This window comes from Rhincodon typus, chromosome 11 (genome assembly GCF_021869965.1).
Source record: "Rhincodon typus isolate 14 chromosome 11, sRhiTyp1.1, whole genome shotgun sequence".
Lineage (NCBI taxonomy): Eukaryota > Metazoa > Chordata > Chondrichthyes > Orectolobiformes > Rhincodontidae > Rhincodon > Rhincodon typus.
In genome coordinates, this window is record NC_063342.1 from 73,958,184 (window position 1) to 73,981,615 (window position 23,432).

The 23,432-nt window shown below is 45.0% G+C and overlaps 1 protein-coding gene across 1 annotated transcript in view; it reads left to right on the plus strand.

Moving 5' to 3' along the window:
- The first annotated feature begins 527 nt into the window (after positions 1-527).
- Positions 528-23,432, plus strand: part of LOC109920650 (MAP7 domain-containing protein 2-like) — a 36,593-nt gene continuing 13,688 nt past the window's right edge. The window contains exons 1-7 of the mRNA XM_048602556.1: positions 528-614; positions 1,371-1,495; positions 8,659-8,936; positions 11,111-11,249; positions 13,724-13,904; positions 18,120-18,224; positions 18,325-18,378. Of these exons, the coding sequence (XP_048458513.1) occupies positions 528-614; positions 1,371-1,495; positions 8,659-8,936; positions 11,111-11,249; positions 13,724-13,904; positions 18,120-18,224; positions 18,325-18,378 (969 nt within the window). The remainder of the gene's footprint in view (positions 615-1,370; positions 1,496-8,658; positions 8,937-11,110; positions 11,250-13,723; positions 13,905-18,119; positions 18,225-18,324; positions 18,379-23,432) is intronic.

The window sequence follows — 23,432 nt, forward strand, 5'->3', positions numbered from 1 at the left end:
AACAAGCTTCCTTGCTCCTGTATACTTCGCTCTTGTTAATGAAGGCAAGTATCCCATACGCCCTCTTCACCACTCTGTCTACCTGTGCTGACATCCCCAGGACTCTATGGACTTGCACACCAAGGTTCCTTTGTTCCTCAGTACTCCCTGGGGATCTACCATTAATTGTGTACGTCCTACCCGTATGAGACCTCCCGAAATGCATCACCTCACGCTTATCAGGATTAAATTCCATCTGCCATTCTTCTGCCCAATTGGACAGCAAATCAATATCAGACTGTAGCCTGAGACCATCCTGCTCGTGAGCAACAACACCAATGTTCGCGTCATCTGCAAACTTAATAATTATACCTTCTACATTCATGTTGAAGTCGTTAATGTACATAACAAACAGCAAGCGTCCCAGCACTGATCCCTCTGGTACTCCACTGGTCACAGGCTTCCAATCACAAAATCAATCCTCTACCTTTTGCCTCCTATTTGTAAACCAGATTTGGGATCCAGTTTGCCAACTTGCCTTGGATCCCATGGGATCCCACCTTTTGGTGCAGCCTTCCATGTGGGATTTTGCCAAAGTCTATGTAGATCGTATCAACTGTACTACCCTCATCAACGTATTTAGTCACCTTTTCAAAACACTCAATTAAATTAATCAGACAAGACCTCCCTGTAACAAACCCGTGCTGACCACCCCTGATCAATTCCTCCCTATCTGAGTGTTGATTGATCCTGTCTCTCAGAATTTTTTTCCAATAATTTCCCTGCCACTGACATCGGCCTGTCTGGGGTCTGTAATTACCTGGTCTGTCCCTGTTGTCCTTCCTGAACAAAGGAACCCCATTAGCCATCCTCCTGTCATCTGGCACTTCACCGACGGCCAGCAAAGTATAAAATATATCCACCAGGGCCTCAGCAGCCTGGGAGTCATTTCATCAGGCCCTGGGGATTTATGCACTGTATGCCTATTAAAATGTCAAATTCCACCTCTTTGTTAATCCTAATGCATTCTAGAACCTCACTATCCCAATTGAAATCCCTGGCCACAATGTCTTTCTCCTTGAAATCCAGGGTTCCCTGAACTTGCCACCCTTGCCCTTCACTGTAGAGTCCTGAATTCTCACTGTACTACTTCTGAAAGAACATATGAATTAAGAGCAGGGGTAGGACACTTGGCCCCTCGAGCCTGCTACCTTGCTCAATAAGGTCATGGTGGCTCAGTGGTTAGCACTGCTGCCTCCCAGTGTTAGGGACCCAGGTTCAGTGACTGCCTGTGTGCGTATGCCAATGTTTTATTTTTCTTTCGGCTTTATTCATATTTCAATTTTTCTAGATTCTTTCCATGAATTTAAATCAAAAACTCTTTCTTTTAGACAGAGAAAACAAAAAAGGCAAAAAGGCAGCCATCCCCCGGGCCTGTGTCAAGTGTGACGTCCACTCTCAGAAGATCTCAGTCTCCCGCAAACATGTCCAAGAGGTCATCGTCACCTGCTGTGAAGTGAGTGATCATGTTAACTGTCCAAAAGTCAACAGGTGACTTAGTTCAGAGCTAGCATCCCCGCCGGGAGGCAAAGGTTTATGGGCTTGGATACCGGCAAGAGGAGCATGAGTAACCATTTGGCCCAACAAGCCTGTTCTAACACTCAACATGAGCATCAACTCCTCTTTCCTATCCACTCACCAAGAGACCAAAAATCTACCTTTCCCAGTATTAAATACGGAGCTCCTCTGAGATTGAGAATTCCAACGTGTCACAGCCATTTCAGTGAAGAAATGTCTCCTTGTCTCAGCCCTAAATGATCATCATCTTATCCTGGATTTCCCCAACCAAAGGACAGCAGTCGCTCATTACCCACCCTTCAGACTCTTGTAGACCATCTCATTCTTCTAAACTCCAGGGAGTATCAGCTCAATTTACTCATCATAGGCAATTGTCTCCTCTCCCATTCTTGTAACCGTTCGCTGTGCTGCCAAATTAACATTACAGTCTGGCTTGTGACCAATAGCTTTTACTTTTTAATGTCAACAAAGTGTGAGATCCAAAAGACTCACTAAGTCAACAAAGCCATAAGTTTGATTTTGTACAAACAAGAAACTGTTCTAAAAACATTATCACACTAATACAATCTAGAAATATATGTACAACTCTTTTTTATTTATTTGTGGGATGTGGGAGTTGCTGGCTGGCTCAGCATTTCTTGCCTATCTCTAGTTGTCCCCTTGAGAAGGTGGTGGTGAGCTGCCTTCTTGAACTGCTGCAGTCCACCAGCTGTAGGTTGACCCACAATGCCCTTAGCACTGCACCCTCACAGCGCCAGGGACCCAGATTCAATTCCACCCTCGGGTGACCGTCTGTGGAGTTTGCACATTCTACCCGTGTCTGCGTGGGTTTCCTCCCACAGTCCAAAGATGTTCAGGTTAGGCGGATTGGCCATGCTAAATTGCCCATAGAGTCCATGGTAGAAAATGCGGGGATGGGATAGGGGGTGGATTTGGGTGGGATGGTCTTCTGAGGGCTGGTGTTGACTCGACGGGCCGAATGTCCTGCTTCCAGATTTGTAGGGAATCTATGAACATCCAGAATCAATTTGGGCTAAATGTGGGGAGCAGGCAGTGATTAAATGGCACTATTCAAATAGCAAATATAGTCAAGCCACATCACGTGTGTTACTCCATAATTGGCCCCTTGATGCTCCTTCCCAAGAGCCTCCATGTTGTGGACTGCCTCAACGACCTTTCCCATTCTGGTAAACCATCCTGCCTTCCTGGGTCTATACCCCCCTGGACTCTGAAGTACGCTCGAGTCCTAATTTATAGGCATAAACCCAGCTTTTCACTGACAGCTAACTTTGCCAAACTAAAACTGGGATTTCCCCTGAGCTCCAGTCTTGGCCAGTTACATCAAATAATGCTACCTGTGTGTTTCTCAGACTCCACTTTAGCAACTGCTCTAATTAGTTAATACCAGCTTTTTCCTTGACTCTCACGGCTTCTCCCAACATAAAACCTTGAGGACATGACCAAGAAGATAGATGAGGGTAGACTGGTGAATGTTGTCTACATGGACTTTAGCAAGGCCTTTGACAAGATTCCGCATGGTAGACTGGTTGGTAAAGTTGGATCACATGGGATTCAGGGAGAGCTAGCCAATTGGAAACAAAATTGGTTTGACGGTAAGAGACAGAAGGTGGTGATAGAGGGTTTTTCGGTCTGGAGTCCTGGATTCAGCACGGTGCTGGAAGTATCAGTGCTGGGTCCATTGTTGTTTGTCACTTATATAAATGATTTGGATGAGAATATCGGAAACGTGGTTATTAAGTTTACAGATGACACCAAAATTGATGATATACTGGTCAGATTATCTAAGATTACAGTGAGATTCAGATCAACTGGGCCAGTGGGCCAAGGAGTGGCAGATGGAGTTTAATTTTGATAAATGCAAGGTGTTCCATTTTGCTAAGACAGACGAGGGCAGGGCTTACACAGCTCATGGTAGGGCCCTAGGGAGTGTTATCGAACAGAGACCTAGGGGTTCAGATGCATAGTTCCTTGAAAGTGGTGTCACGGGTAGACAGGATGGCAAAGAAGGCATTTAGCATGCTTGCCTTCATTGGTCAGTGCATTGAATATAGGAGTTGGGACGTCATGTTACAGCTGTACAGGACATTGATGAGGCCTCTTTTGTGTACAGTTCTGGTTGCCCTGCTGTAGGAAGGATAAAATTGGAAAGGGTGCAGCAAAGATTTACAAGAATGTTACCAGGACTAGAGGGTTTGAGTTATAAAGAAGGCTGAATAGGCTGGGACTTTTTTCCCTGGACTGTAGGAGGTTGAGAGGTGAACTTATAGAGGTTTATAAAACCATGAGGGGGTATAGATAGAGTGAATAGCAAAAGGTCTTTTTCTGTAGGATAGGGGAGTCCAAAACTAGAGCGCATAGGTTTAAGGTGAGAGGGGAAAGATTTAAAAGGGACCTGAGGGGCAACTTTTTTACACAGGAGGTGGTGGGTGTATGGAACGAGCTGTCAAAGGAAGTGGTGGTGGCTGGTACAATGACAACATTTAAAAGACAGGTACATGATGGGAAGGGTTCAGAGGGATATGGGCCAAATGCAGGCAAATGGGACTCGTACAGTTTCAGAAACGTGGTAGGCATGGACATGTTGGACTGAAGGGTCTGCTTCCGTGTTGTATGACTCTACCACATTCCATCTTCCTCAGGTCGTAGGGATTTCTTCTGAGTCCTGAGTCCTACACTGAGCTGCCTATTAATTCCTAAAGCCTCCTCCAGAATTCTAATAATGCAGAGCCATTCAGATGTTCTGGACTCCTCATTGAGTTTCCTACATAGCATCGATGTGGTTCAATTGCCTTCCCAGTGGAACAATACAGTTTGTAAGTTGCATACAACAAGTTGGAGAGATGTCTAACGCATCTGGGGCTGAATTCCCACTAAAAGTGCCCTCAGTACGCACTGTTTTCTTCTTTAGGGAGCAGGCAGGGATGGGATACCGTCCTTGGAAACAGAGTGTGGTGGCAATGGAAGTGTGGAGCTTCCGAAGTTGGATGGTTGGATGGCTCTCCTCAGTTCCCTGGGACTGTGTTACACCATTTTCTTTTAGAAGCGGTGAAGCCCTTTAGACTTCAGCTCTCACACCCCTACCATCTGTGTCCCCCTCAGAGCACCCATGCCAGGATGTGTTTGCAATCCAAATCAACCAGCCCTGCACCTGCTTTCCCACTATTCCCATCCCATAGTCACTCAGTCAGTATTCCCCATAGGGAAGTGTCAGGAGCCGCATGGAAATGGAAAAAATATAATGAAATTTGAACACTCTGACATAGCCCCTTTATACACACCTGACAACAGAATAAAATCCATTCAAAGCATTTAAGTAGTCAATCGATAATAAAACCAGACTTATATTCTGAACCAACATTAGACACAGTTAATGCTTTAATAGCTGATTTAAACTATCACTCAAACTGGAAATTCAGAACCCCTACCTGGAATTACAGTTTTTGAAACCCACCCAAGCATTCATAATCAATTCACTATAGCCCTTGGGGAAATATCAACAAAGGCTGGTATCGAAATGAGAATGTGCTCGTGTTTCTGCACCAGATGGCCAGGCAATCAAAGCAGGGGATTTTGTTTTTATTCTCACGGCTTCAGACTTTTGTAAATATTTAAAGAAACATAAGATCCTTACAGCGCAAATACAGAGGCTGTTCAGCCCATCAAGTCTGCATCAATCCTCCCAAGAGCATCCTACCCACCTATCCTAACCCCATATTTCCCATGGCCAACCCACCTAGCCTGCACATTTCTGGACACTATGGGAAATTTAGCATGGCCAATCCATCAAACCTACATATCTTTGGTCTATGGGAGGGGACTGGAGCAAACCCACACAGACACAGGGAGAACATGCAAACTCCACAGAGACAGTTGCCCAAAGGTGGAATTGAACCTGGGTCCCTGGTGCTGTGAGGCAGCAGCGCTAACCACTGTGCCACTACCACCCAACAAATCAATATTTAAAGAAACTCTTCAGACCTTGACACATAAAACAGATCTTGTCTGCCCATTAAGATTGTTTACATCCACTCCTTCAATCCGTGGTTGCCACATTGTGCAGTAAGTGCCCTGCAACAGTCAAAATAGGGTCTGTTTGAACTCAGGACCATTGGAAATGAGTTTTAAGTTCAGGTTTCCTGTGTGAGTGGACCATACCCACCCTCTCCCCCACCAGCAAGGAGTGGACCTATCAGAATTGCAGGCAGGAATTTTGCATTGCGGAGCCCACGCTGCATTTTTAAAGCTCAGGCCAAGTTTTCCCAACTCTGAGAACTTTGGTCTCCAGTGTTCCAATCCCATAAACCATGGATTGCTGTAGAATCTCCCAGTGCACTGTCTAGACATTGAAGCTCCTTCTGAAGACTAGTCGCAGTTGTAATGTAAGAAACACATCAGGCGAATTGTACACAGCAAGCTCCCATAAACAGCAACGCGGAAGTGATCACATCACCTTTTAGTTTGTGGTAACATAATTATTGATGAAGACAAGTGGGGGCCTTCTCTGAAGTAAAACAGTGGGGCAGTTACACTCATCTTACGGTGGAACATCTTATGTGAAAGTCTGTGCCTCTAACAGTGCAGCACTCCCTCAGTACTGCATTGGTATGTCCCATTACTGGATTGAGATTTGAACCCTCTTAATTCAGGAACTACAGTGCTACAAACTGAACCACCATAACAATATAAATATATTACTGAATTAAAATAAAACATTCTGTTAAACTTTTCACCTTGGACTGATCAGAACAATTCACCAGATGAAGTAGACTCATTGAGTCATACAGCACTGAAACAGACCTTTCAGTCCAACTGGTCCATACCGACCATAATGCCAAACTAAACTGGTCCCACTTGCCTGCGCTTGGACCATATCCCTCCAAATCTTTCCTATTCAAGTACTTATCCAAATGTCTTTTAAATGTTGTAATTGTACCCGCATCCATCACTTCCTCCGGAAGTTCATTCCACACACGAACCACTCTCTGTGTAAAAATGTTGCCCCTCGTGTTCTTTATAAAACTTTCTCCTGTCACTTTAAAAATGTGTCCCTTACTTTTAAATTCCCCCACCCTAGGGAAAAGACCCTTGCTATTCACCTCATCTATGCCCCTCATGATTTTATTAACCTCAATATGTTCGCCCCTCAACCTCCTACACTCCAGTGGAAAAAGTCCCACCTTCTCCTTATGACTCAAACTCTCCATTTCTGTCAACATCCTGGTAAATCTCTTCTGCACCCTCTCCATTTAATAATATCCTTCCTATAACAGGGCAACCAGAACTACATACAGTACTCCAGAAGAGACCTCGCCAATGTCCTGTACAACCTAAACATGACATCCTAACTCCTGTACTCAAAGATCTGAACAATGAAGGCAAGCGTGCTAAACGCCTTCTTAACCACCCTGTCTACATGTGGCATAAATTTCAAAGAATTATGTACCTGAACCCCTAGGTTTCTCTGTTCTACAACATTATTCAGGGCCCTACCATTAATTGTATAAGTCCTGCCCTTGTTTGTTTTACCAAAATGGAATACTTTGCATTTATCCAAATTAAACTCCATCTGCCACTCCTCAGCCATTGACCCAATTGATCAAGATCTCTTTGCCATCTTAGATAATCTTCTTCATTGTTCATCATGCAACCAGTTTTGGTGTCATCCACAAACTTGCTAACCATGCCTTCTATATTCTCATCTAAATTATTTATATAAATATGACAAACGAAAGTGCACCCAGTACCGATCCCTGTGGAACACCACTGGTCACAGGCCTCCAGACCCAGACCAACAAACAACCCTCCACCACCACTCTCTGTTTCCAACTGGCAAGCCAATTTTGTGTCCAATTGGCAAGCTGTCCCTGAATGCCATCTGATCTAACTTTACAAATCAGTCTACCATGTGGAACCTTGTCAAAGGCCTTACTGAAGTCCATGTAAACAACGTCTACTGCTCTGCTCTCATCAATCTTTTCTTTTGGTTGCTTCCTCAAAAAACTCAATCAAGTTTGTGAGACACAAATTCCCTCACACAAAACCATGCCGACAATCCCTAATCAGTCCTTGCCTCTCCAAATACATGTAACTCCTACCTTTCAGAATCACTTGCAACAACGTGCCCACCACAAATGTCAGGTGTAAACAGAATACAAAATTTATGGGTCATGAGAAGGCAGTGCTCATTGGTTGCCAAGTTGGTCCTGTTTGGTAGACCTTTTGCTATGGATATTGCACCAGTTGATGACACCTGACAGTTAACTGCCAGGTTTTGACTAACACGGTATATGAATTTCATTGATGGTCTGATATCGGTGGTATGTCATAAAGAGTGGCAGCAAATTCTTTGGCTGTTTGCAATGAGCAAGGTACTGACTACGCCTAAGCAGCTCACATTTGAAAAACTCCCATCAAAAGTGTCCAGTACCAGAGATGATTCTGCAAATGGTCAGCATTTGCTACATAACCCTGAGTGTGCAAAGATTTATGGTGATGATAAATTTAGGATTGTCCATTGAGCTCATAGCCTGACACACTCCTGTGCAGGAGAAGGTAGATACTTTAATGCACGAGATCCTATTCTTTCCAGACTGAAAGAACAAATGTTCCACCTGTTTCAATGTGACAAAATAATTTGCAGCCATTGTCTACTTCATTTCTCAGAGCAATGCCTTGACCGACCTGCCTAGTTTACAATATAAACACCATTGGACAATTAACTGCCAGTCATCATAAACTGGTGCATTCTCAATGGCTGTACCAATCAGAGTCCACTTGCCAACCAGTCAATGCTATCCTTTCGTGCAATGTAAATGTTATTTTTACTTTACTTTGGTATTCTTATGAAATGTCCTGATGGGTGAAAGATGAAAAATTGGACAAAATATGTCTCTTTTGCAGCCACACTTTTGCAGCCCAAACAACTATTGGTATAAATCTGAAAATCTGAAAAGGATGGGCTAAGTTTTTGTTAGTTTCTCGAGAAAGACTGAACACAGCAGCAACACAAGTACAAAACGCATGAAGTATGTGTCATGGTTCAACAAGTGTGTGGAATGTTTTTTGCTGACTGTCCTGCAGGGCCAACTCAAAGATTCGAACGCGCTCTCCCAGCTCCAGCAAAGAGCTTCCGCCATCTCCCACTTCCAGCAGCAAGTCTTCGCCCATGAAAAGACGACCGTCTTCTCATAACACTGCAGAAAGTAAAAAAAAGACCAAAGACAAGGGAGAGCTGGTGCGGCAGAAGTCGGAGGACACTACAGGGAACAACGCTAAATCCCCAGAGCTGGCAGAAAGCGAGACTCCAGTGACTACACCAGTCAAGGAGCATGACCGGAAGAAAGCAGCTCTAGCTGAAGGTGATTACAGCAACAGCTTGCATTCACCTAGCCCCTTTAGAGCCATAAAACATCTCTGGATGCTTCGCCAGAGCACCAGTTTGACGTGCGTCACATAAGGAGATCCAGTAGCCTAAGGACTAGAGTCAAAGCTTCAGGACAAAGGGTCAACAATTTGGGACTGAGATGAGGAGAAATGGAACCATCTACCCCACGGGGCTGTGGGGGGCACTGTGGTGCTGAACGTATTGCAGGCTAAGACCGATTGATTTATTTTTCCTGTCTGAGGGAATCGAGGGAAATAGAGCAGGCAGGAAAGTGCAGTTGAGAGCACAAGTTGAGTTTGAATTGAGCAGGCTTGATGAGCCTAATGATCAATTTAGAGGTGCAGAAACTGAAATTTGAGTTCACTAAAAGTCTGGAATTAAAAAAGCTGATCAAATGGTGACCACTGCTGATTGTTGTAAAGACCCATCTGGTACACTAATGTCCTTTAGGGAGAGGAAATCCACCATGTTTACCTGGTCTGGCCTAGACACGACTCCAGACCCATAGCAATGTGACTCTTAACTGCCCTCTGGGCAGTTAGAGATGGGCAATAAATGCTGGTGTAGACAGCAATGCCGATGTCTCATGGCGGAATCAAGAAAGGAAGCCATTTGGCCCATTGTGTCCACACTGGCCTCTAGAGACCTGACAACACAAAGCCCATTTTACAGCTTTTGGCCCATAGCTCTTGGAGGTTACAGCACAACGAGTGAATATTCAAATATTGCTTAAGTTTTATGAGAGTTTCTCATTCGAATCACTCTTTCAGATAGCGAGTTCCAGACTCTCAGCATTCCCTGGGCCAAAGTAAACTCTACTCAACTCCACTCTTAGCCCACTATCTCTTATTTTATATCTGTGCTACTTGGATAATGCCCCGTCTTCTCATGCTTCAGCTCCTGTTTCCTATGTTTCTATGAATCAAAGCACCAAAGAGTATAATGGCACGGTTTTTGTCTATGTCTGAGCCCCAGTCCCAAGTTTGAGAACATGCTGTCAGAAAAATTACTCTCTTTCAGTTCAAGGACTTCAGATTGGCGTAAAAGCCCGTTCTCGTTCCCTGTTAGGGAAGGATATCTACTGTCCTTAACCAGTCTGGCTGAGATGTAACTGCCCTCTGTCACAACCTTAACAAGCCTGAGGCTGGGCAATTGGGAGAAAAGGGCAGCTGGAAGAACAGCAAACATAAAGAGAGCTGTGATATTTTATCTGTTTTACCACTGCAAGGCTGTTTTTTGTTTGTTTCCCCGACCCCCTTTTCCTGTATTTTACTCCTTATCCATTGATGTGGGATTATTAGCATCCCATGGCACCTTGGCGTCCTGCTCAGCTTGTGACTGATCTGTGATAAGAATATAAGCATGAGGAGCAGAAAAAGGCCACTCAGCCCATGTGGTTTGCTGCACCATTAAGAATGAGAATATAGCCAATTGAGTGCCTCAATGCCATTTTCCTGACTATTCCCATACCTCTTGAAGTTTTAAATATGTAGAAATCTATCTCGAATATCCTAAATCCGGGAAAGAAAATTCCTGTAGAATCTCTGTCCTCGGAGGGAAGAAATTCCTTATTGTTACGATAAGGGCTGCATGGTGGCTCAGTGGCTAGCACTACTGCTTCACAGCAGCAGGGCCCCAGGTTCAATTCCAGCCTTGGGCAACTGTCTGTGTGGAGTCTGCACATTCTCCCCAGGTCTGTGTGGGTTTCCTCTAGGTGCTCCAGTTTCCTCCCACAGTCCAAAGATGTGCAGGTTAGGGTGGATTGGCCATGCTAAATTGCCCACAGTGTTCAGGGATGTACAGGCTTAGGTGGGTTTGTCATGGGAAATGCAAGGGTTACAGGGATGGTATGGGTCTGGTGGGATGCTCTTCAGAGGGTTAGGGTGGACTCAATGGGCTGAATGGCCTGCCCCCACACTGTGGGGATTCTATAATTCTAAATCTGAGCCTATTCTGTTTGTTCCAGTTACCCGTGCCGGGGGTACAGGCAAGGTGATAGAACGTGCTGTTTTGTTATTGCTGCCATGTTGAACTCGATACCATTCTATTTGTCCAGTTGCGCGGTTTCGCCAGCACCATAGGCTGTTGTGCTGAGTAGCAGCACGCCTCCGACTGACCGACCCGCCTCTTGGTGCTTCCCCCTTTCAGACGCGTCCTCTACAAAGACCACCGCGGGGACGACGAACCCGGAGGCAGCGGCGAAGCTGCTAGCAGAAAGGCGGAGGTACATCCGGCTGCAGAAGGAGCTGGAGGAGAAGGAGCGGCTGGAGCAAGAGGAAGCAGAAAGGTAATGGGCTGGCCTACACAATGTTCGTAACCGGGCTCCACTCACTGAAGCACACGGAACAGTGGCACAGTGGTTAGCACTGCTGCCTCACAGTGCCAGGGACATGGGTTCGATTCCAGCCTTGGGAATCTGTCTGTGTGGAGTTTGCACGTTCTCCCCGTGCCTGCGTGGGTTTCCTCCGGGTGCTCTGGTTTCCTCGGTCCAAAGATGTGCAGGATAGATGGATTGGCCATTCCAAATTGCCCACTAGTGGATGTGCAGCTAGGTGGATTAGACATGCGAGTTGCAGGGATAGGATAGGGAGGTGGATCTGGGTGGGATGCTTTTCAGAAGATTAATTGTGGATTTGATGGCCCAAAATGGCCTGCTTCCATACTGTAGGGATTCTTTGAATGCTGGAGCTGCTAAGCAGTTCTGGCAGCATCTGTGGAGGGAGAGGTGAAAGGGAATAAATTAAGGTGTGAAAGGGAGAGAATGGGTCCTTTCTACTTAGAGCAAAGTGCAGAAGGCGCAAACAAGGCTGTTATGGGGTGGGGAGAGGGGAGAGAAGGAAAGAAAAATGGAAACACAATGCAGTCAGTTCCTGAAGTTATTGAATTCAGTATTGACACTTCGAGGCTGTGAAGAGTCTAAGTGGAAAATGAGATGTCTAAAGAATCAGATGATGAGTAACACCAGGCTGGAAACGTTTTCTCTGCCCACAGATGCTGCCAGATGTGTTGAGTTTCTTCAGCATTCCCTGTGCTTGTTTCAGATTTGCAGTATTTTGCCTTTATTCGAGTGATGAAAGTTATATGTTCCCTGACTACATTCCATTACTATACAACAACATTTGATTGTTCACCTCTGATGTTACAAAACGTTACCAAACCAGATATGACGCTTTGCTGGAGCTAATAACCAAACCTTTGCTCAAAGAACGCAGTTATTAGGAATGCCTTAAACGAGGGTGGGAGATGTTTAAGGTGGTGATTCTGTACTCCTCAGGCAGCTGAAGGCATGGACTCTAATGTGATTATTATCAGAGCTTCTCAAGAGGCCAGATGCAGAAGAGCACAGAGGTTTGGGAGGGTGGTAGGTCACAGAGGTAGGGAGCAGGGAGTGGCCACATTGTGATTTGAACATAAAGATAGGAAATTTTCAAATGGACCAGGAACCACCGTAGGTCAGCAAGCTTGGATGGAGCCATTCTGAGTTAGTCAGGGGCCAGAGGACGGGGTGTTTCAGAGTCCAGAGATAGCAAATTACGGACAAAGACTTGACTTTAATTGCCCCACCCAAAAGAGCAGAAAGACAGGGCTGGATGGAGGCAGGGAACTGGGGTCCTCTCTGCGTTCTGAAGCTCATCCCCAAAACGAAGGTGAAGTAGGTATGACGGAGTCACTTCATTCGGGTTTGATGGCAATTGGAGGGATGTTGGGGCAGATTCAGGCTGTCGCGGGGTGCAGTAAACCTCCAGTTGGAAGAAATGCTAAGTTGGGACTTCTCACACGTGACCCAATATAGCAACGCTGAGAACCGTTTGAAATGTTTTGGACTTTTCCTAGTGATGGGCTGTGGGTATCACTGATAAGGCCCAGCATTTATCACCCATCCCAAACTGCCTTGCCTGGCCATTTCAGAGGGCTGTTAAGAGTCAGCCACATTGCTGTGGGTCTGGAGTCACATGTAGGCCAGATCAGGTAAGGATGGCAGATTTCCTTCCCTAAAGGACATTAGTGAGGCAGATGCGTTTCTCCAACACCTGATGATAGTTTCATAATCACTGTTTTGGAGTCATACAGCCTGGAAACAGACCCTTCGGCCCAACTCGTCCATGCCGACCAGGTATCCTAAGCTGAACTAGTCCCATTTGCCTGTGTTTGGCCCATATCTTCCTATCCATGTGCCTATCCAGATGCCTTTTAAATGTTGTAATTGTCCTCACCTCTACCACTTCCTCTGGCAGCTCGTTCCATACTCCCACCACCCTCAGCATGGAAAATGTTGTCCCTCAGGTCCCTTTTAATTGTGATTTTTTTTGGTAATAGTGATCATAACAACGATCAGCCATTGTCATAAATGTTTATTTAATTCACTAAGGATGGCCTTCCTTACACATAACTGCAGACCCATAGCAATGTGTGTGAGTCTTAGCTACCCTCGGTAATGGCTGAGTAAAACACTTTGGTCATGGGCAGTTAGGGTTGGTCTATAAATTCCTGTCCTACCAGTGGCACCCACATGCCATGAAAGAAAGAAAGAATTGATGGCATCCATTAGGACTAGCAATGTACCCAGACGGACAAACCAGTAACCATTGGAGATGAACATACGGATCCTCTGTTTTGAGGTCTACATGAAGAGTCAGACTAGTGTGCCCCATTCAGCAATTTTACTGGTTGTTCCTTTTGAGTTTATAGGTGATTGAGTGAATTCCATCATTTTGGGAAAAGGCAGATGTAGTTTCTGAGTAAATCTGGTTGTCGCTACAGGAAACGTCAGGAAGAGCTGCAGAGAAGGGAAGCTGAAGAGAAAGCTCACCGTGAGGAAGAGGCACGAAAACTCGAGGAACAGCGAAGACAGCAGGAGCTGGAGCGCCAGAGGAAGGCAGAAGAGGAAAGAATCCTCCAGGAACAACAGGAGAGAGAACTTCTGGCCAGACTGGAGCAGCAGGTTAGGGGTTATGTGTGTGTTTGCTCTGTCCTCAGCACTGCTATCCTCAGTCTGCAGCCCATCCAAAGGATGCAGTGATCCTTCACAAGGTTCTGGGAGCAGGCGAACACTGTAATGTCACAGCTTATCACACACTGCTGTAATGATCCAAGAACAAAGAACTATACACCACAGGAACAGGCCTTTCGGCCCACCAAGCCTGTGCCAACACATGACACCTTTCTAAACTTAAAACTTTGTGCTTCTATGGAGTCTGTATCCATCTATTCCCCATCTATTCATGTACCTCTCAAGATGCCTGTTAAACGTTGCTATTGTATCTGCCTCCACCACCTTCTCTGACAGCGCATTCCAGGCACTGGCTACCCCTGTGTAAAAAAAATTTGCTTCTCATATCTTCTTGGAGTTTCCTTCTTTTACCATAAACCTATGTCCCCTAATAATTGGCATTTCTACCCTGGGACAAAAAAAGACTCTGACTATCCATTCTATCCTGCCTCACATTATTTTGTAAACTTCTATCAGATCTCCCCTCATTCTCTGGCGTTCAAGTGAAAACAAACCAAGTTTGTCCAACCTCTCCTCATAGCTAATAGCCTCCAAACCAGGCAACCTCCTGGTAAACCGTTTCTGTACCCTCTCCAAAGCTTCCACATCCTTCTGGTAATGTAGTGACCAGAACTGTACGCGATATTCCAAATGTGTCCTAACTGAAGTTCTATGCAGCTTCAACATGACTTGGCAATTTTTATTCTCTATGTCCCGACTGATGAAGCAAGCATGCCATATGTTTTCTTGACCACCTTATCTGCTTGTTGTCACGTATAGGGAATTGTGCACCTGTACACCTGCATCTCTCTGTATGTTAATGCTACTGAGGACCCTGCCATTTACTGTACACTTCCCTCCTGCATTAGACCTTCCAAAATGCATCACCTCGCATTTGTCTGGATTAAACTCCATCTGCCATTTCTCTGCTCAAGTCTCCAGGTTATCTATATCCTGCTTGTATCCTTTGGCAATCCACCTCACGATCTGCAGCTCCCCCACTCTTTCTGTCATCCGCAAACTTATGAATCAGACCACCCGCATTCTCTATCCAAATCATTTACAACAGGGGTCCCAGGTCCTGGGAACACTGCAGAGAACAGAACACTATTCTGTCAGTGGAATGTCTTCTGGGGTTTATATTCCATTGTTACGTTACTGGGATAATAATCCAGGCAGCTAATGTTGGAAAACCGTCACAGTGATTTTGAGAGTTTGATATCAGTAAAAATTGTTGCGTTTTTCTAAAATCACAGCTCAGTCTTGAATGTGTTTTCCAGGAAGGGATTATTACCCAGTATTGCCTGGATACTAACCCAGTATAGGCAGTTAGCTTGGTGTCTGTCAGAATTTTACAAAGGGTATAATTAGCTCAGTATTTAGAAATATGATCAAGCAGAGTCATGAGGGTAAATGATGCCTGACAAATTGATTAGAATTCTTTGAGGAGGTGACAATTAGGATAGAGAAAGGAGAAGTGGTGGATGTAATACATTTGGGAGTTCAGAAGGGGGTTTGATTAGGTACTGTGCATTCGACTGCTGAATAAGTGTTGGAGGTAGCATTTAAGCATGGATACAGGATTGCCTAACTAATAGAAGACAGAGATTTGGAATGAGGGAAATATTTTCAGGATGGCGATCTGTAACTATGGAGTACCCCAGGGATCAGTGCTGGGGTCACAGTTATTAACAGTAGATATTAATGACTTGGACAAGGAAAGTGAATGCATTATAGCCTAGTTTGCAGAGTGACACAACAGTAGGTGGGAAGGCAAGTGGTGAGAATGACATGAGGATGCTGTAGAGGGATATAGACCGGTTCAGCGAGGAGCCAAAATATTGAGAGATGGAATGTAATTTGGGAAAATGTGAGGTGAAGTATAGAGGAGCTAAATATTATTTAAACAGAGAAGGACTGCAGAAAGCTGCAGTAAAGCATGGTTTGGGAGTTCTCTTCTGTGAATCACAAAAAGCTGACATACAGGCTCAATGGGTATAGGGAAGGATAATGAAATATTGGCCCTTGTTTCAAAGGGAATGGAGTGTAAAAGCAAGGTTTTGCTAAAATTACACAATGCACTAGTCAAACCACAGCTGGAGTACTTGGAACAATTTTGAACCCTTTACCTAAGGAAAGATATACTGGCATTGGAAGCAGTCCAGAGAAGGTTCACTAGGTTGATCCTGTGTTTGGAGGGACTGTCCAATAGGAGTCATAGAGTCCTACAGCACAGAGACAGGCCCTTTGGCCCAAACTGGTCCATACCAATCAAAATGTCTATCCACGCTAACCCCATTTCCCTGCACTTCGCCCATATCCTTCTAAACCTTTCCTATCCATGTATTCGTCCAAATGCCTTTTAAATGTTGTTAATGTACCCACCTCAACCACTTCCACTGGCAGCTCATTCGACACCCTGTGTAAAAAAGTTGTCCCTCAGGTTCCCATGTATTCTTTCCCCTCTTACCTTAAACTGATGCCCTCTAGTCCTCAATTCCCTAACCCTGGGACAAAGACTGAGTGCATTCATCCTATCCATGCCTCTCATGATTTTTTACACCTCTATAAGATCCCCCTTCAGTCTCCTACGTTCTAAAGAAAAAAGTCTTGGCTTGTCCATCCTCTCCCTATAACTCAGTCCCTGGAGTCCTGGCAGCATCTTTGTAAATTTCTTCTGCAGTCCCCCATTGACACCCATCTATTTGGCCCACCTCATCCATGAGAACCAGGTCTAGCAGTGCCTCCTTTCTTGTTGCACTGGACACATATTGCTGCAGAAAACTTGCCAGAATCTCTTGGCCCTCTCCATCCTTTACACTGCTACCATCCTGGTCTATACTTGGATAATTAAAGTCCCTCGTTATAATGGCACATTGTGCAAAATATTGCACTTTTCACATTGTTTAAAAAAAACAACAGTAATGGAGACTGCCAATCTCTGCGATATTCCCGTGACAACACCCTGACCAATCTGAGTCTACCAGCCAGCTCTGAGAACTGAGATTGACAGTTAACTGACCTTGCTTCATCTTCATGCCAACAGTGACCCAACCATTCAGCACCCTCTTCTCAGTCTGTATAAATTGGTGTGCCCTTTCTTCAAGTCTGTTTCTTGCCTCCTTGTCCTGATGAGCATAAGACAAAACAAAAACTCCAACTTCCCTTCTTTTTGAAATAGACGTGTTTTCTGATTTCACTTCTGAATGACTCCAATTTTAAAATGGTGCTGTCTTCTTCTGGATTCTGCTTCCCAGAATGAATATCTCTATTAACCTGCAAAACCCGATAATTACTCTAAAACACTAAGTCACCCTTAAGCTCAACAGAATATAAGTTTAGGCAACCTGAAGTTAAGTCCCGTAATTTAATTATATAAATCCAGTCATAAACTCTCTGGATCAGCCAGTTTTCTTTCTCTAACCATACGTATACATAACATTAGTAGGCCTCTCCATTAACCCATAGAAATGCACAGAAAGGGGCCACTTGGCCCATCCTTTCCATGCTGAGCCAAAGACACCAAACTCAAACACCCTCGACTCACCTGCTCCGCTGTACCCCACCACTCTGTACTACCCACATATACCCACATAGTTCCATTGGTCTCTGTGTGTTGAACATGCTCCGTGACTGAACTTCCTCAGCCCCCGGCCTAGAGAATTCCAAAGGTCCATTGGCTCCCCCACTCCGGATGACGGATTGCCTCCCAATCTCAGCCCAAAATAGTTGACCCCCCCGCCCCTTGATCTGAAGCTGTATCCCTCTAGTTTTGATCCCCCTGACAGAGCAGTTCCTTGACCATTGACACACACTATGACATATTTCAGATCTGGGAGAAGCTGGCTGGTTGGCTGCAGTTTCGTTTACCATATTGTTGTAAGAGAGTGAGAATCTAGCCCGAGTTCCCATCAGGAACATCTCAAACTTAAGTGCTACATCATTTTCATGGTTCCAATAGGTATTCAGCAGTCATCAGAGTTGAACAGCAGCTCCCTACATGTTGAAGGTAATCAGACTCAGAAGAAATTGTAATTAGACATTGACTGTCGCCACTTAAAGAACAAAATCTCTTTCCAGAATTGGCTTGGCCAAGGCGAGACAAAGTTTACTTTGTGGCCGTGTTTGTAATTTATGCCTGTACCCTGTGTTTCTGTCTCTCGTCAGCGAGAAGAAGCTGAAACCAAGGCTCGAGAGGCAGCAGAGAGACAGCGATTAGAACGGGAAAAGATCATCCACCAGATCGAGCTGGAGCGAATGGAGCGAAAGAAGGTTAGCTCACAGAGTTAGGTCGGTGCATGGAGGGAGGTGGGCTTTAGTTCAACGGAAGACATGAGCAATTCCCCTTAACTGGGCAATTTTCTTTTTGTAGAGAATAGAAGAGATCATGAAAAGAACCAGGCGACGTGATACTGGAGACTCCAAGGTAACCATAGTAAACGTAAACTCCTCCCCCCCGCCCACACATAGTTTCCCTCCTAACTGAGCGTTTTGCCATACTGTTAGGGATGAGTTGGGTGGAATCTGCTGATGAGTACATCCCACTGCTCTGTGAGTCCCCCGTTTGTGTAATTGTTTTGATTCAGTCTCCAAAATATCCAATTTAGGGTCATAAAGTATGAGAGTTTTTACAGCACGGAAAAAGTCTCAATGAGTCCACAACGGTCATCAAACATCCATCTGTCCTAATCCCATTTTCCAGCACTTGGCCCGTAGCCTTGTATGCTGTGGTGTTTCAAATGTTCATCTAAATACTTCGAAAATGCCCTGAGGGTTCCTGCCACCACACCTTTTCAGGCAGTGAGTTCCAGATTACTAACACCCTCTGGGTGAAAAAATGTTTCCTCAAATCTCTTGTAAACCTTCTGCTCCTTACCTTCAACCTGTGCCCCTGGTTATTGACCGCTGTACTAAGGGGAAAGCTTTCTCCCCACCTACCCTGCCTATGCAGCTTAGAAATTTGTACAGCTCAATCAGATTCCCCTCAGCCTTCTCTGCTATAAGAAAAACAATTGCATCTATCTAATCTGTCTTCATAACTGAGGCAACATCCTGGTGTATCTCCTCTGCACCCTCCTAGTGCAATCACATCCTTCCTATTGTGCAGTGACCACAGAACTGCCTATAGTACTCCAGCTGTGACCTAACCAATGTTACTTACAGCTCCATTGTAACCTCCTTGCTCTTGTATTCAATGCCTTGACTAATAAAAGCAAGTATTCCATATACCTCCTTAACCACATTATCTACCTGTCCTGCTACCTTCAAGGATCTATGGACCTGCACACCCAGATCCCTCTAATCCTCTGTACTTCCTATGGTCCTACCATTTCATACTCCCTTACCTTGTTAGCCATCCTAACATGCATCAACTCACACCTTTCAGGATTAAATTCCATTTGCCACTTCTGCCATCTGACCAATCCATCTTTATTGTCCTGTATTCTCAGGCTTTCCTCCCCATTATTTAGCACAACATTACTTTTCATGTCATCTGTGAACTCATAGATCAAGCCTCCTAGCTTCATGCCTGGATCATTAATGCATACCGCAATCAATAAGGGACACACAGCATTGTACCCTGCGGTATTAACAAAAGGGAAAGTCACCAGCATCTCAGGGGGCTGCTTCCAATTTAGAGAGAGATGACCGTTAGTAAGTTTAACCTGAGGGTCACCACGCCTCAGGTGAGGGGAGGGATGGAGAAGGAGAGTCCTTTAATGGTTAACCTTAGCCACAGTGGGAATTGAACCCATGCTGTTGGTGTCACTGTATGTTACAGACCAGCCATCTGAGCTATTCAGCCCCCATTCTGTAGTGCAGCTTGCCAAATGGCTTTTGTACCTCTATCCGGAATAAAAGATTCTGTCCATGCTTGTTTAGATGAACACAGAATGATCCATTGATTGTAAAACAAAACTCATTCTTAAAAACAAGTGGCAAAACTGGATAGCATCTAGACTCCATAGTCTGGAATTGGAAATATATCCCCTTTCAATCCCGAATTAGACACACACACACAACGAAGATTCTGCAGAGATGATATTTTTAAAGGACAATAGAAAAGCCTTGTAGGCCGATGGTCTGGAAAACAAAAAGTGGAATTTGTTGAATCCTTGTTGACGAAATGGAACTGCTGACTGCTCTAAACCAGTGGAATATTTCCTAAACAAGCTTCAGTTCGGTTAGAATTCCAGCTGGTTCCAGGGCTTTAGAGAATGGTTGTGCTTCAGCTTTCCAGGGTTTACAAGATAACCAAAATACTGAGAGGTGGAAGCTTAATCAAAGTCTCAAGTACTTCGACCAAGAGAAGGACAGAGATACTCATAGCCTTTGGAGATTTGCTTCCTTGTATCTCCATAGGTTTGTGAAAACAGAAAACAATCCAGAAGGGTTGCTGGGCAACCATCAGCTTAGTGTCTTCCAAAGCCAATTTTTCCATCAATTAAGGACAGTAAACTGAGTATTTTATCTCCTTAAAAGCTTTGCTTGGCTTTGTTCCAAAGTCACATGACTTTCTCCCATAAGAAGGTGGATTACAGCTCACATTACACTGACCTCATTTCCAGGAAACCCATTTTATTCGAGAAGACAGTTCAATATCTTCAAGTTATTCGCATGAACAATAGCTAAAGATAGACTGTCGCAGCAATATTGTAATATGAGAATATGTGAATCAAGAATAGGAAGGCCAGGGACTGTTTGTCTGTGACACTGTCTCCACCCACATACAGAGTCACTCTGTGTTTCCAAGTAATACAGGAAATTGCACTGGGCAAGAAAGATATTCACATTAATTTATTTTAAAGCCTATATTAAGGTCGAGGCAACTCGATGTGGGCCCACATGTTCTGGAGTTGGAGACCCATCTTTACCAGCCACCTGAGCCCATCAGAGGCATCCGCTCCCCAACCCCCACCCCTTCCATTTGCCCATTTTGTTCATTTGTTGTTATTTTCTGAAGATTACTTAAAGCTTTGAAGAGCTTTTCCAAGTGTGTGCTTCCCGCGACACCATCTTTGAGACTGGCATTCGTCTGCTGTCGCTCACCAATGACATCAGCTTTTTCTCTGAGCGTGTGCAGTCTTTGCCCCACGTACAGTTGGGACGGAGATTGCAGAGATGCTGCAGTGTGACCCAGGCAGGCTGAGTGAGTGGGCAAATACAGTGGGCAGATGCGGTACAACGTGGGCAAATGTGAAGTTATCCACTTTGGGAGGGTGGACTATTATCTGAATGGAGACAGGTTGGGAAAGGGAGAGATGTTGTGAGAGCTGGGTGTCCTTGTACACATGTCACTGAAAGTAAGGTGCAGTAGATGGTGAAGAAGCTAACTGCTATTTGAGAGGATTTGAGTCCAGGAGCAGGGATGTCTTGCTTCATTTTTGCCAGGCCCTGGTGAAACCATACTGGAGTACTGTATGCAGCTTGGGTTTCCTTACCTGAGGAAGGATGTTCTGGCGATAGAGGGAGTGGAGCGAAAGTTTACCAGACTGATTCCTGGGATGGCAGGACTGGTGTATGAAGGGAGACTGGATTGGTTAGGATTATATTCACTGGAGTTCAGAAGAATGAAGGGGGCAATCTCATAAAATTCTCACAGGACTAGACAGGATAAATGCTGGGAGGATATTCCCGATTACCAGGACGTACAGAATTGGGGGACTCACAGTTTATTGATGCGGGGTAGACCATCAGAGCTGCCAAGAGGCGAGACCAAATGAAGCTGGAGACCCAGACAAACCACACGGACACCCATCGTTTGGGGCAAGGCTTACACAACGTAACGGGCTACAAAGTGAAGTTAAACAGAATCATGGGCAACATTACATCCTTACCCAACGAGCTCGATGTATTCCACACTCACTTTGAACAGAAGGTCAGTGAAATGATGTCACCTATCCCAGCAGCCCTGGACCCATGGTCACTGCCACTGACATTAGATCGGCCTCTTGACAGCAAACCCACAGGAAGTGACTGGCCCACATGGAGTCCCCAGCGTGCGCTCAGATTTTGTCCTTATGAAGTCCCCACCTGCTTCAAGAAGGCCACTGTCATTCTGGTGCCAAAAAAAAATCATGCCGCCTGCCTCAATGACAACCGCCCAGTGGCTCTGACATCTGTCATTATGAAGTGCTTTGAGAGGTTAGTCATTGCTCACATCAACTCCAGCCTCCCAGATTGCCTGGATCCACTACAGTTCGCCTACCATTCGGTCCACGACAGATGCCATCTCCCTGGCCCTACACTGAAACATCTGGATAACAAGGATACCTACATCGTGCTCCTACTTATGGACTACAGTTTCGAATTCAACACCATAATTCCAAACAAACTCATCTCCAAACCTAAGTCTTGATTCCCTCTCTATACCTGGACTTGTAGACCACAATAAGTAAAAATAGACGACAACACCTTCTCCACTACAATTGTAGACACTGGTGCCCAGCAGGGCTGCGTACTTAGGCCCCCCACTATACTCCGCATGCACGCACAAGTGTGTGGTCAAATTCCACCCCAGCTCCGTTTATAAGTTTGCTGACAGCACCACCATTGCAGGTCGGATCTCAAACAACAAAGAAGGAATACAGGAAAGCGATAGATGGCATGGTGTAAAAAAACTATAATCCCTTAATCAGCTTCTGCAAAACAAAGGAGCTGGTCATTGACGTCAGGAAGCAGAGTCTGTATCAGTTAGAGATGGTCAAGTTCCAGGGAGTGATGAACCTGTACTGGTCCACCCATGTTGACATGACAGTCAAGAAAACGCGTCAATGTCTCTACATCCTCAGGAGGCTAAGGAAATTCGGCATGTCCACAAGGTCTCTTACCACTTTTTGTAGATGCACCATAGAAAGCATTCGGATGCATCACAGAGTTGTTTGGCAACTTCTTTTCCCAAGACTGCAAGAAACTACAGAGAGTTGTGAACACAGTCCGTCACACAAACCAGCCTTCCATCCATTGACTCCATCTGTACGTCCCACTGCCTCAGGAAAGCAGCCAACATAACCAAAGACCCCTCCCACCCCAGTTATACTCTCTTCCACCGCCTTCTGTCGAGCAGAATATACAGATGTTTGAATACATGTACAATAGATTCAATAACAGCTTCTTCGCTGCTGTTATCAGACATTTGAACAAACATCTCAAATGTTCCCTCTCTCTCTCTCTCTCTGCACCATCTCTGTGGCTGTAAAACTGTACTCTGCAGTCTGTTCTGCTGCCCTGATGCACTTTGTATGGTGTGATCTGCCTGTATAGCATGCAAAACCACACTTTTCACTGTATCATAGTACGTGTGACAACAATAAATCAAATCGAATTTAGGACTGAGATGAGAAGAAATTTCTTCACCCCGAGAGTGGTGAACTTGTGGAATTCTCTGCCACAGAGAGCGGTTGAGGTCAAAACATTGAAGGTTTTAAGGAGGGAGATAGATATCGTTCTTGGGACTAAAGGGATCGAAAGTTACGGGGT